At 37.8% G+C, this 13,580-nt stretch overlaps 1 protein-coding gene across 2 annotated transcripts; it reads left to right on the forward strand.

Moving 5' to 3' along the window:
• Positions 1-913: 913 nt before the first annotated feature.
• LOC116605656 lies at positions 914-11,857 on the forward strand. 2 transcript variants are annotated; one of them, XM_048726269.1, is made up of 17 exons: positions 914-1,241; positions 1,369-1,581; positions 2,227-2,277; positions 2,829-3,206; positions 3,635-3,742; positions 4,190-4,428; positions 5,482-5,660; positions 5,872-5,968; positions 6,864-7,199; positions 7,523-7,640; positions 7,813-7,904; positions 7,986-8,100; positions 8,255-8,539; positions 8,835-9,002; positions 9,345-9,518; positions 9,739-9,770; positions 10,324-11,857. In XM_048726269.1, the coding sequence occupies exons 1-17, from the start codon at positions 1,223-1,225 to the stop codon at positions 11,251-11,253; spliced, it is 3,534 nt and encodes a 1,177-aa protein (XP_048582226.1). In that variant the 5' UTR covers positions 914-1,222; the 3' UTR covers positions 11,254-11,857. The 2 variants fall into 2 exon arrangements, with proteins under 2 accessions (XP_048582226.1, XP_048582227.1); XM_048726270.1 differs by lacking the exon at positions 914-1,241 and having other exon boundaries at positions 1,438-1,602.
• Positions 11,858-13,580: the final 1,723 nt, after the last annotated feature.

Genomic DNA, 13,580 nt, shown 5'->3' on the forward strand with positions numbered 1-13,580 from the left:
TTCCTCGTTTTTACTCGTTCATGAGTTTTAACATATCGTTGCAGCCCTCTTGACACCTCCACGGCATGCAAACGTTTGGATGCCCGATGATGTTTTTTATTATAAGTTATTATAATTACGGGCTATTTATAACACCCTAAATAATGTTTAACAATGCTTCATTAGATTGCCATTCACTCGGTCAATAGCTATCCAATAAAGACGGCAGACTATGAGAGATATGACCGTTGGCGCCAGACCGACGCTATCATTAATAAACACACGCCTTCTCCGCTACTACGGGGTTGTAGCGCCCCGCCTATGATTATGATAAATAAATCTCGTGGTAGCGTTAAAAATAATGCTTTCTTATCTGGTCCTTCCTAAGTTTTCGGATTACTCCTATGAGATGGTGAAAGTTTTATAACGCAATTAATGTTTTATTTCTTTTTGACTTGTAGTTTCGAAATGTACCTCTTTATCCAAATTCAATATACATTTATATGTTAATTAGATATTATCTTTCTTGCTTGTTAGGTTGAATATTTTCGCAGTCTTGTGTGACATTTTTTGCTGCTGCTGCTGCAAAAAAAATATTGCAAATGCGTTCTGAATTTCAGAATGGAACTAATTCACTTATAACACTTAAAATGTTATCAATCCTGAAAAAAAAAACACCTTTTTGCCATTTTTAGATTGTGAAATAATCCACAAGTAAGGTTTTTATTTCCAGAATAAAACATAACAGGCGTTCGACGAATAAAACGCAATTTAACGCAACATTATTTTCCTTTTATAATCACATAAGCGGATAGAAGGGACCCCTGGTCATTTAGGGATTTGGGTGTTTTTATTGGTTGCGCTTTGCAAGAATTAAAATATTCACGCTGTGTGGCTTATTTTGATCGTAACGAAAACCTAAGAATATATGCAAATCCCCGTCCAGTGTTAAAAGATAACAAACCACCCGGCAGTTTTCCACACGAAGAGCATGTAAACCCACTTGTTGGCCGAGAGGGAACTTCCTGATTTACCCTACATTCCTGGGATTCTTTCTATGACGTCACTGTTACTGGACTACATCCCAAAAACATTGTGTGCAGCATGGTCTCGAGAATGAATTAACGATTATCCTTAAATGTTATTTGACCACTGAATTAATGATAGTCATTAATTCATTGTCATGCGCATGGACAAGTGAATTATAAAGCGTTCGACGCAGCGTCTAGGTATCACATCCAATATGGCGCCCAAATCTCGTGGTAAGTGGGACGCAGTTCAGCGCTGTTTAAGCTTTTACTGACCATCATCAAAGGCTCTTTTGGAGATGTGTAAACGATGGGAGTTTTTGGCGATTTTTTTTTTACCTCCTCGTCTATTTTTTTGTAGGTAAAAGAAAGAAATCCGTAGAAGAACTTCTCAAAGAAGGCAGAGACTTGCTTGATCGGCAAGAAGTAAAATCAAAGCGAAAGAGGAAACCGGTTCGATTTTTATTTTCTACCGATCCAGCCACGGGACTCAGAAATAACAAAGGGACGTATAAAGGTCAGAAAAAATCTAAAGAAAAGAGGCTGAACCCCGAGTTTGACGTCTCTGGCGAAGGTTTGTTGTCAAGATGAATGTGTGAGTGTTCAGTCTAAACACTTTTTTATCTTGTCTATTTGTTGTTCCTGTAAAACATTACTACTGCCAATATGTTATTTCCCCCTAATAGTATCTACTGTGCTGATTTTTTAAACAAGTTGGGCTGGAGGTTTACTTGAAAAGCTATTTCAAGTTGAATATTTCCCGTCAGCAGGCTAGTTGAATAGAGGATCACCACTTGAAATATATAGGTGATATAAAGCGCTAGAATATTAATGATGAAGTGGCGGTAGCCACGGAACTTCTGTAGAACTATTATAGCGTTTTATAACACATTTTCAAGTATTATTTACATAATTAAAGCGCTATAATGAAACAAAGATCAAGTCTCACAAAGTCTTCTGTAGAATCTTTTCTCCATGGCTGCAAGCACTCAAACAATCCTTGAATGGCACCAATACGTGCATGCTCTGAAGCACTTAAAGCTGGCAGGATCAGTGGACTAACAAATGCTTGGCATCCCGCTTTATGTGGCCAATCACAAATCACGAAAATACTCTTCACCACCCTGTCTACTGTACACGTAATGCCTATGCAATCACCATTGTCACCAGCAGACTAAAAACTTCTGTCTCATTCAAATAATTCTGTTTTCACATTTAGGTGGATATTATGAAAATGAGGTACACCATGAAGACAACATCGCTGAAGAAGGTACAAACACAGGGCCCATATTAATACAAAATCCACCAGAAAATCAAGGGATTTTTTGGTAAAAAGCAAAAACAATTTTTCAATAGAAAAATTGGAAAGCTATTGCATTTATTTTGACACTCTTAAAGGCTATCGATATAAGTCATCATCTGTGATAACAACCAAAACAAATTCTTTTAGAAGCTTGAAAGTTCACAGGTGCTTGTGATGTCAAATTGCATGTGTTGCTTCCTTGTATATATCCCATAGTGATTCACGAATTTTGAAATTTATTTTCATGTTTGATAAAATACGTAAAATATTAACATAGAAGTTTTTGTCACGAAAGTTTCCAGTTGTTACTTGAACTGCACTTTTGAACTTTTGTCATTCTTACCATGACTTAAAAGTATGATCCACGGTCTCTGAAACTTGTCATACTGTATGATCCCCAATAATAATCATTTGCTATTGAGACTAGTTTTGCATGATGTGATATCATGTATAAGTTTCTTGCATGTTTCGTGGATAACAGTGATTGATAGATTTACAATATTCTGTCACATCCTTAGGTGTTACAAGACTTGATCTCAAGGCTATTAAAGATATTGTTGAGGAATGGTGCAGCAAAAACAAAAAGCCAAAGCAATGCTGGACAGACAGACAGGAGCAGCTACATGAAAGCTGGGCAGAGACAAGACCATCTCTCTTTGCAGCTGCCCTCTCTGCAAGGTTTAGCCCACCAGAGAGTGACATATGTCAGGTCTGCACAGTAAACAAAGTGTCGATACGCTGTTTGATGTGCAAAGAGGGGCTATTATGTGGCCCATGTGACCAGGAAAGACATGCAGATGCTCCATTTCATGACCGTGACATCTTAATAGATGGTCACTATGAAGCACTGCCAAATTATGTCTCAAAAAGTGCTCTTGGAGAGTGGATAGATGTCAGTAAGTATTGCTATCACACACATTTCATTGTTAATACTATAATTATGCCGCTAGGCCTAGCTCCCATCACAATTACCAGTTTGTCATTCAGCCACCATCAGCAGTTACAAGTTTAACTTTTTTGTAAGATCAGTACCAGTCTGGAAGTCCCTGCCAAGTTTTTTTTTAAATAAATTTAATCTGTAATTAAGTTTTGTGCTATGTACATGTACCTTACCTAGTGAGCTAACCATACAATGAGCACTGGCTAGTCAAGTTTCTTTTTTCTATGCCAAACTCCAGGGGTAGATCCAGTTAGATTGGGTATATACCTTGTGTATTGACCAAAACTGCAAATCTCCCTCAATATAGAGAAAAATTCTCTGGATATAGCCCCATCAAATATAACATTTTATCTGATCATAAAAACATTCTTTGTCTGGAAACAGTACAAGCTTTGCCACCAAACTCCCCTATCCACTGCCCTGGTTGTCGAGGCATCTGTGACCCAAGTGCACCCCTTCCTGGCACTCATCTTATAGTGGTTAACTTAAATGGTATGTACACATAGCTTTAACAATTTGCTTTTTAAAGGCCCATCCCTTAAAGGTCTCAATCATTGACATACTTTACATTTGAACAAAAAAAACCCGTTGAATCATTTGAATGTTCTCCAGCTCTAAATTGTGAAATAGGTTTCCTTTAATCAATTTCCTTCAATCTTTGGATCTTGCTTTGTAAAACCAAACCAAAGTAACAATGTTTGAGTGACTTTGAGTGATTTGAATCACTGTGTTTAATATTTTAGCAGAACATTTTAGCCTTTAACCTTCTTAACTTTTGATTGGCGAAAACCTATTTCCCAAAGTTCTTCAAGAGTTTGAAAAGTGGTGGTCATGAAACAATAGTTTCAGCTGTACGTACATATAATTGTAGATAAAATTAACATGCTTTCTACAGTCAGAGGCCATTGTTGATGTTGTTATTGTTGTTGTTGTGTTTAGGGAGGTATGACTTACTGCATCGCAGTTTCAAATGCAATGGCTGCAATGAGCTGTTTTCAACATCACATCCCTTAGTATTGATACAGCTGGGGTATTGGCCAGGAAGTGTGACCAGTGTGACCTATGGATTTGACCAAAGACTTTTGTCCTACTGGGACATCCTGCAAAAACAGATTCCTGGCATTTCTGAACATGCTTTCCTGAAGTCCTTAGAGTTGCACTCCCAGTTATATGGAAGAGTAAGTTGAATGCACATCATAAGCCCAATTGTCAGTCATTTATATAAGTGATGAAAAATTTCAAGATTTTGATAAGTTTCTGAGGAACATAATGTATGAAGGATGTTCAAACTGTAGGTGTTCTTGTTTAAAATATCAGGTGATCTTGTTTAGACAAAATATCAAAAGGAATCCCTGGTCATCTATTCATTCCTCTATTTGTAATTTTGACCTCCAACAACTTTTATATGCCTTAACACTCCTACCCAGCACTTGCCATAGTAATGGACCAACTGCATTTTATGATTATACAGTAGGAACTTCTTTTTTTTTGATAAACAGTCCACCCCACAGCGGTCTCAGGGATAAAAAACAAAGGAATCTCAAGCGGGGATTTGTTTTCACTGATCAGGACCTTACTTTATGACACCCCAAAATAGTACAATACTTCTAAAGTTCTAGGCCATATTTTTCTCTGGCAAACCCCCCAAAAAACACTGTGTGGCAGATTTTAAAGACAGATTGTTTTAGTGTTTAATAATAATGATAATGATAGTGAAAGTGATAGTGATAGTTATAATTATAATCATAATAAAGGTTTATTGCAGTATTTCTACAGAGTAGCTCTACATCTGCAAGGTATAAAAAAGAAAAGGGCATAAAATATATCTATATAATAAAGTACAGCAAATCTAAAAAGGATATTATAAAAAAACTATAATAAAATTATCAAAATATATAAAAATACCTAATATATTTTAAATGTCGTAAATATCTTCAAGCAAGTGTGGCCAAGTTACTTAATGATTTCATGTATCCCATTCTAAAGATTTATGGTAGCTTTTCAGAAAAAATAGTTAATTTTCAAAATGCACTAAAATTAGAGTAATAGTGTTCTTTCCCTTGAGTGACAAGATTTTTGGCTGCTTGTTGATGAAATTGCATGATGTTGTAAAACAATCTGTCTTAAATACATGGACCACTATAACTGAGTGTGGAGGAATATCCCCCTTCCCTCTAGGACAATCCCTGAAGCTGATATTAGTAGTAGCAATGTTCAATTTCTTATTTTAGATCCCCACCATAAATGCATCCACCTTCAGAACATCATTCCAGGAGTGGAAATACTTACAGTTCGAGATAAACAGCATTTGCCATATGGACTGGATGCAGTGCCCTGCTTGTTCAGATGATCAGCATTCTGTCCATGTAGATGGAAATATGAAGCTTTATAGGTTTAAGTCTGCTGGAAGGCAAGTGTACTGGAAAAAAAAAACACCTTGATAAAATATAATTTACTGTGCCATGTTTAAAACATCATTGGGAGCATGAAAAAATCTTGTAAGACAAGGCGTCTTTACACAATTGCACAGCAGTTTTGTGTACCTAGATAGTTACCTAGATAGTTACACTATAATGCTGGTAGCGTGAATCCTGAATTGATCTCCTATTTTTATTTTATAGCCGAAAGAAAGAATGCTACTATGGAGAAGCCTTTATTGCGTCTAATAATAAGGTTGATGAACACATAAAGAACATTTATCACGGTGCCAAACACAAGGTATTTTTGGTGTAGAAATTTACACACAATGAATCAAATTACATTGTTTGGATGGTCAGAATTAAAATTACTCAATATTAATTGTCTGGCTTAGCACTTACATGTAGCACACGATAATTTCCCTGCAAGCTGAGGGATGATTTGTAGACTTTTATAAATTATCCTATGGCTTGAGGGGAAAATTTAATCACTAAATGCTGCAAGATGCCATGCTATAAATGTGTATACTATGATACTGATTATATGAACCTGTATATTGAGTTGTAGCTGGACCAACAAACATGTGCCGTTCCTAAGCAGTGAGAGACTTGCATCTAGAAACTGAACATATTGCATTCTGAATTTGTATTGTTTGCTTCGCTTCTGATGCTTCAGGCTCAACCTGTTTTTTTATTATTATAATGCACAGCACATGTTTTTGTGCCATTGCCTCATAACATGAGATAGTGAGAAGAGAACCATAAGGCAATCAGCAGAATGCCAGGCTAAAAAATGACAAATGATTCATTCAGTCATTCAATGAGCTTCATTGGTCGAGTATGTTCATTTCAAAATCACCCATCCTACAATATAAGCATTAGAGCCCACATTAACTATACCAGGCAAGATTCATTTTTTTTTTAACTTTGGGCAAGTCATCCAATGTCGGTGAAATCTTGCTTACCCATGCCTGGAAGGCAATGGTCTGGCAATTGTAGCACTCAAAATATCACCCCCAAATTTTTATCCATTGAACTTGAAATTAATATAATTATTATAATATATAATTCATGATCATATTCTTGTACTGATATATCGGTAGTTAGATGATGAGGATGCATCTTATTTTAAGTTTATCATTTTTAGACTGTGAGTCTATTTTTATTTTTATTTTTGTCAATCTTTCACTTAATAGGATATAGGTGGAGGTAGCATGTGTGGCGAGTCCAACTGGAGAGCTGCAGGCAACAACCTGAAAAAGAAGAAAAATCTTTCTGAAACAGGACTAGAAATCGCAGCATGCAGGCACGGACTTGCGCAGAATGCCATTAATATGATGTATGGCGAGATTTATGGATATGCCCATTACCTGCAGCTAAATCATTTTATACCTAAGGGGGTCAAATTCTTATGGTACGATGTGGTTTGCCTGTATTGGCCTTGGCTCCGAAGAAATGAAAATGAAGCTTCTAAAAAGATGAAACCTGCATTATCCGTTATGCACGCAAAAGCTCATGCATGGCATTGTCAGGTATGTTTTATTACAGTTTCTCTTCGTTATGTTCTGCTCCATTTTTAAAGTTGATGGACTTTCAAACAAAATGCAGGAATCAAGAACTTGATCACCAGCAGCCATGAAAAATAATAGCATTTTTACAGTGCAAAGACAGAAAGCAGGACATGCTCCTACATTGTACCAATGAAATTGTTTTGGGCTCTGATTTGTTGGACCAAATTTTCTACAAAATCCAACTGTTTTAACACCAAATTCAATTTGTCGGTTTTGTATGTTCAGCATGCCCTGCTGTGCCGTGCTGTGAACTAGTTACATCTAGTTCTGTTTTGTATCTAAAGGCCATATGGGGCGGGCGTTGGCAAACTGGTGCTGCTGCCACTACTGGAGAGGAAACAGAACAAGTGAATAGCCACTTTTCAAGACTTGGCTCCACTACCAAGCATATGCTTCCAGAAGGTTTGAGTTTTATATTGATCTTTATACGCTTACCTTTACACGTTTTGTCACATAGTTGTTATGTTTCCCGGTTGACAAAAGCTCAATTTTACGTACAGAAAATCTTTCAAAAAAAGGAACAAACATTTTGAAAGAACAAAAAAATGTAATCATTGTTGGACTTTTTTATCAGGACGAGAAGAATTACTGACAGAGCATGCTTTGGAGTGGAACAGGAGGAAAATAGTTGGCATGCCATCTTATCTGGCTCGCAAATATAAGCGGGTAAGTTATGAACAGCTAGCGTTGAAGTGAAAGGAAAGGGACTAAATCGGAATTGTGTGAACTGTTGCTCATTGGTTTTAGGTTGAAAAGCAGTTTACCACTTTAAATGCAGAGATTGACAAGGAATTCGTAGAGATAAATTTCGGCCGCGATTGTGCAAAGGAGTGGAAAGAGGAAATTCTGAGAGTTGCTAAAGGTATTTTATAGTACTAGTAGATCAAACCGTGCATATTGCACGAAAATGCATTCTTTTTTTACTCGGTACATTAGAATCTAATGACCCGCATTAGAATGCTAAATATTGTACAATGCTTTCTTAGTTTAGCTGTTTTATTTATTTACTTTTACAGTGGAACAGTGTTCGTTACAATCGAGAAAATCAAAGATAACAGACGCTGAAAGGAGGTACCTCGTTCAGATCATGGGAAAGGAGCCAAAAACTGACTACGAAAAGGCATTGCTGAGCGTGTCAAAAGAAATATATGGCGAGAAGGCGAAGGACTGTTCTGGAGGAGTGACCCTTTCAGCAGAAAAGGGCATGTTAGAGGAGAACGCTGTTCTATATTTGAGAAAGCAAATGGAGCAAATGCACTTCTCCATAGCTCAGGCCGTTTACAATATGGGCAAGCTTACTGGTAGGTAAAATAATTTTTTTTTTGTAAGTTATCTGTCGTTTATTTGCGAAAAGATAAAACACTATAGAAAAGTTTGCGTCACTTGACATGAGCCGTGGCGACCTTGGACCTTGTTAAATTATTTGTTTGCAACTCTATCTAACGTTTGTCACATTTTATTTTTTCGTCGAACCTAACACTTTTGCGTATTTTGGCCATTGACAACAATTTTTTCAAGGCTTGCGGATAATTTTGTTTTTGTTTATTACATGTAACTACGTTATTTGTAAAAACTTTCTTAAATTGAATTCCCTAGATACTTCGAAGCAACGGAAGAAATTGCGTACGAAAGTGACGTCTTGGAAACAGACCCTAAAGACAGCGGTTGACCGGCATAATGCCATCAACCCATCCAGCATCGTCAAAGAGGATGATGTGGAGGAAGGGCTATTCGCGTGGAGCCAAACAGAATGTCAAGATTGCGGTAATGTCGCATGTCCCATTTTATTTATATAATATTGCGTGCTCATTGTGACGTTGCTGATACTTATCATATGTAGGGGCACTATCATGATATTAAAAAATATAAAATTGAGCACTTGAGTAGTGAATTACGAACATGATATTCGAATCCAATAGACGGTTTCAGCTTCAATGCACAGTGCGCATTGCGTGTTGGTTATAGGTGGGAAATTTGACGGTAAAGTGTTGTTGTGGGCATTGCTTGGGCATTTTGTACGAAGAAGAGCGCGTGCATTGATAGCTGGTAGTCATTGAAGGCTTGGAGATAAGAGGAAGTTACTATATTGGTTTTCTTAATCTTTAGTTTCACTACGCACAAAGCGACGTCTTGTCAATAAAGTGATGGAAGCTGAACGCTTTGGAGAGGAGCTGGTCCTTCTTAAGAGAGAGATGGTTTCGTTCCTTAAGTTCTACAAAGACGTCAAACTTCCGTCGCTGAGAGAGGAACAGACGCGCTTACAGGACCTCATGAATGCAGGTACCTAAAACCTACGGGTAAAACAATTTGTTGTTTTGTTCGAAGTTTTAAGGTATTTCTGCTTGGATATTGCGTCGGCCATACCTGTTATAGCTGCTTCTGGATCCTGGCCTTCTGATGATGCGATCCCAACAAAGAAAGCCAATAAAATGCGCGATATTGTTCGAGAACATTTGTTAACGAGAACATTAACCTATTGCCCTTGCTTTTTTTTTTTAAGGTGGGGAATCGTCGCTCTCGCATGATGATAAGGTATGTAGTGAAACTGCTAAGTAAATGCAAGCTCAATCTCTGCATTTTCTTGTTAACCAAAAGCGTCGTGCGAGTACAGTATCTTATTGCAGTTTTTATAATTCTGTTGGAAAGATCGCGACTGCTAGAATTTAGTGGTAGGGTAGCTTGGAATTCGAGCTTGGGATTTTGCTTGCATGGGGACGAGGGGCATTTTTGGAATTCTCGTTGAATGGGATGTTGGTTTTGGTGCAGAGGCTAAATTTTGGGTTTGAGTAGACGCTTTAAGGCAAAAACTACATGAATTAGCGCGACTTAACTGCACGCCTACGATAATCTTGTTGTCAATTTTCAGAATTTAAAATTTGTTTTTTTTTTTCTGTAGAGCCCATTTATTTTTTTCCCGAGAAGTATTCTGCCAATGATAAACGAATTCCTCCTGGTCTAGAAATTAAAGCGAAAGTTACCCAAAAATTGCTTAAAAGTAAGGAAGCGTTAGAGACCACGAGAATAGAAGTACGGTTGTAATTTACGCCGTGACGTTGACGTATGATTCTTGTACGTGTTTTCGCAGGGATGCCGGTACTTGTCTGCAGCTACGCACACCATCTCAGCCAAACTTGCGCTAGTTATGAACGGTATTGCGTTTGCTATGAGGCAGCTTACTGCAGGAACCGGTGCCTTTGCCCAGATACTATCAACCGACTTGGAAGAATTCCGACAGTTCTTGTTGATGTCTGAAGTTGATGTAAGAGAGGATGAAGATGACGAAGATCAGCCAGACGATGGCGACGATACTGTTGAGCCTGAGTCTTCTGCTTGTTCTACACGTGTAGTGCTTGAAGCGCTTAGTTCTCTTCATAACGGGCCAACGCCATCTGTTTCTCCTGATGCACTCACTGCGTCAGTGTGGAGATGGAGTCTTCCACCAACACTCAGTCAGGGAACCTTCAACGGGCGTAATGGCAGTAATGCTTGTAGTGTCATTGCGCTATGTTTAGGTTATGCCCTTCAAGAAGGACTTCTCTTACCGCCCGACGTCAATAAATCGTTATCTGAAACCTTCCTGGGACGCCTGTGTGGTTGCATCGAGCTGGGCAACAGGATCTACGACTTATTCAGGCAAAGCCTTCCATCCCGTTTTCTGTCCATTCAGGAAGCCGCCAATATCGCAGTTTCGTGGATAAGTAGCGATGTCGGACAGCCTCTGCCAGTTCGATTAGCCGACTTGCACGAACCATCAACAGTGACTTATCAGTTGAAGCGAGCCTTTTCGCGTGGAGGATTCAATGCTTGCCTGATTGCTGACGAGAAGTCTTCTCTGTTTCATGCATGTGATGACCTGGTTATCCACATTGACACCCACAGTCACGGTCCCAACAAAGGAGCAGTAGTAACAGCAGCACATGCCAGCGCCATTCCTGAACTGTGCTCGACAGTTTGGCAGGAGGAGGGCTTTTCCCCAAACTCCTTTGGAAATTTGGTTTTCGTAGAATTTGCATGAACGGTTCCATTTAAAATTTGCAGCCCACCTACCGAGGAGATTTCTGCTCTATCTTTCATTTTTCTTCCTGCAATTTTACAGGGATATTCAAATTTCACAATGGATTTCCATAAGGGTATTTAATTGTGACCCTAGATTTCCAAAGATTATTCTCGAATTTTCACAGGATTCACACGACAGATTGTGGTAGAGCAACTTTGGGCTCCTCGATAGGTGGATTATGATTTGTTTTAATGGAATGGTCAAATTCTCCTTTATCGCGTTATTGTCGATTAATAATATTTAATAGTTATCAGCGAACGGAGCTCAGTATTCTTTTGACAATGGTAAACCTGCGTACCCGTGCGTACTTGCCAAAATGACATCGCTATGCGCGAAAACGTTTTAAACGTTTCGAAAAAATTTCATGGTAGTATAGAAAAATAGTATATATCTTTATTCCAAGGCCTTATATTAGCTTTAAATTATAGTAATATTTTAGTTATCATAGTTGAAACAAGGCGTACATCAGAGTATTGAAAAATTTTGTGAGACTGCGGAATATCAACAATGGACTACTTGTGACTACTTATGAAGCAGCCTAATAAACTTTGTATTAGCCGCATGTATATATTGTGTTAATTTAAAGTAAAGCAGATTGTGGTTTCAGATGAGTGTCAGAAAACATTGTGGGTGTTTTGACTAGCAGCATCCAAAATAGACCCCGCTTTGACTAAAGAGCCCGAAAATAAAAACAAGGGAAAACGGGACCGACTTCTTTATTGCACACTCGAATATGGATGTTTCGACTAGCAGCATTCAAATAAGACCCCGCTTTGACTAAAAAACTTGAAAAATCAAAAAAGTGAAAACGGGACCGACTTAGTTATTGCACATTAGAATATGGGTGTTTTAACTAGCAGCATCCATAATAGACCCCGCTTTGACTAAAAAACTTGAAAAATTAAAAAAGTGAAAACGGGACCGACTTAGTAATTGCACATTAGAATATTGGTGTTTTAACTAGCAGCATCCATAATAGACCCCGCTTTGACTAAAAAACTTGAAAAATCAAAAAAGTGAAAACGGGACCGACTTAGTTATTGCACACTCGAATATGGGTGTTTTAATTAGCAACATCCATAATAGACCCCGCTTTGACTAAAAAACTTGAAAAATCAAAAAAGTGAAAACGGGACCGACTTAGTTATTGCACACTAGAATATTGGTGTTTTGACTAGCAGCATCCATAATAGACCCCGCTTTGACTAAAAAACTTGAAAAATCAAAAAAGTGAAAACGGGACCGACTTAGTTATTGCACACTAGAATATGGGTGTTTTAATTAGCAACATCCAAAATAGACCCCGCTTTGACTAAAAAACTTGAAAAATCAAAAAAGTGAAAACGGGACCGACTTAGTAATTGCACATTAGAATATGGGTGTTTTAACTAGCAGCATCCATAATAGACCCCGCTTTGACTAAAAAACATGAAAAATCAAAAAAGTGAAAACGGGACCGACTTAGTTATTGCACACTCGAATATGGGTGTTTTAATTAGCAACATCCATAATAGACCCCGCTTTGACTAAAAAACTTGAAAAATCAAAAAAGTGAAAACGGGACCGACTTAGTTATTGCACACTCGAATATTGGTGTTTTGACTAGCAGCATCCATAATAGACCCCGCTTTGACTAAAAAACTTGAAAAATCAAAAAAGTGAAAACGGGACCGACTTAGTTATTGCACACTAGAATATGGGTGTTTTAATTAGCAACATCCAAAATAGACCCCGCTTTGACTAAAGAGCCCGAAAATAAAAACAAGGGAAAACGGGACCGACTTAGTTATTGCACACTAGAATATGGATGTTTTAACTAGCAGCATCCATAATAGACCCCGCTTTGACTAAAAAACTTGAAAAATCAAAAAAGTGAAAACGGGACCGACTTAGTTATTGCACACTAGAATATTGGTGTTTTGACTAGCAGCATCCAAAATAGACCCCGCTTTGACTAAAAAACTTGAAAAATTAAAAAAGTGAAAACGGGACCGACTTAGTTATTGCACACTCGAATATGGGTGTTTTAACTAGCAGCATCCATAATAGACCCCGCTTTGACTAAAAAACTTGAAAAATCAAAAAAGTGAAAACTGGACCGACTTAGTTATTGCACACTAGAATATGGGTGTTTTGACTAGCAGCATCCATAATAGCTTTGACTAAAAAAACATGAAAAATCAAAAAAGTGAAAACAGGACCGACTTCTTTATTGCACTTTAGAATATGGATGTTTTGACTAGCAGCATTCAAATAAGACCCCGCTTTGACTAAAAAAACATGAA

The sequence above is a fragment of the Nematostella vectensis genome, chromosome 4 (assembly GCF_932526225.1).
Source record: "Nematostella vectensis chromosome 4, jaNemVect1.1, whole genome shotgun sequence".
Classification (NCBI taxonomy): Eukaryota; Metazoa; Cnidaria; class Anthozoa; order Actiniaria; family Edwardsiidae; genus Nematostella; species Nematostella vectensis.

Coding starts and splice junctions, on each gene's coding strand:
- LOC116605656 (XM_048726269.1), top strand. Junction 8,101..8,254: donor AATTCTGAGAGTTGCTAAAG/GTATTTTATAGT, acceptor TTACTTTTACAG/TGGAACAGTGTTCGTTACAA. Junction 9,003..9,344: donor AACAGAATGTCAAGATTGCG/GTAATGTCGCAT, acceptor CTTAATCTTTAG/TTTCACTACGCACAAAGCGA.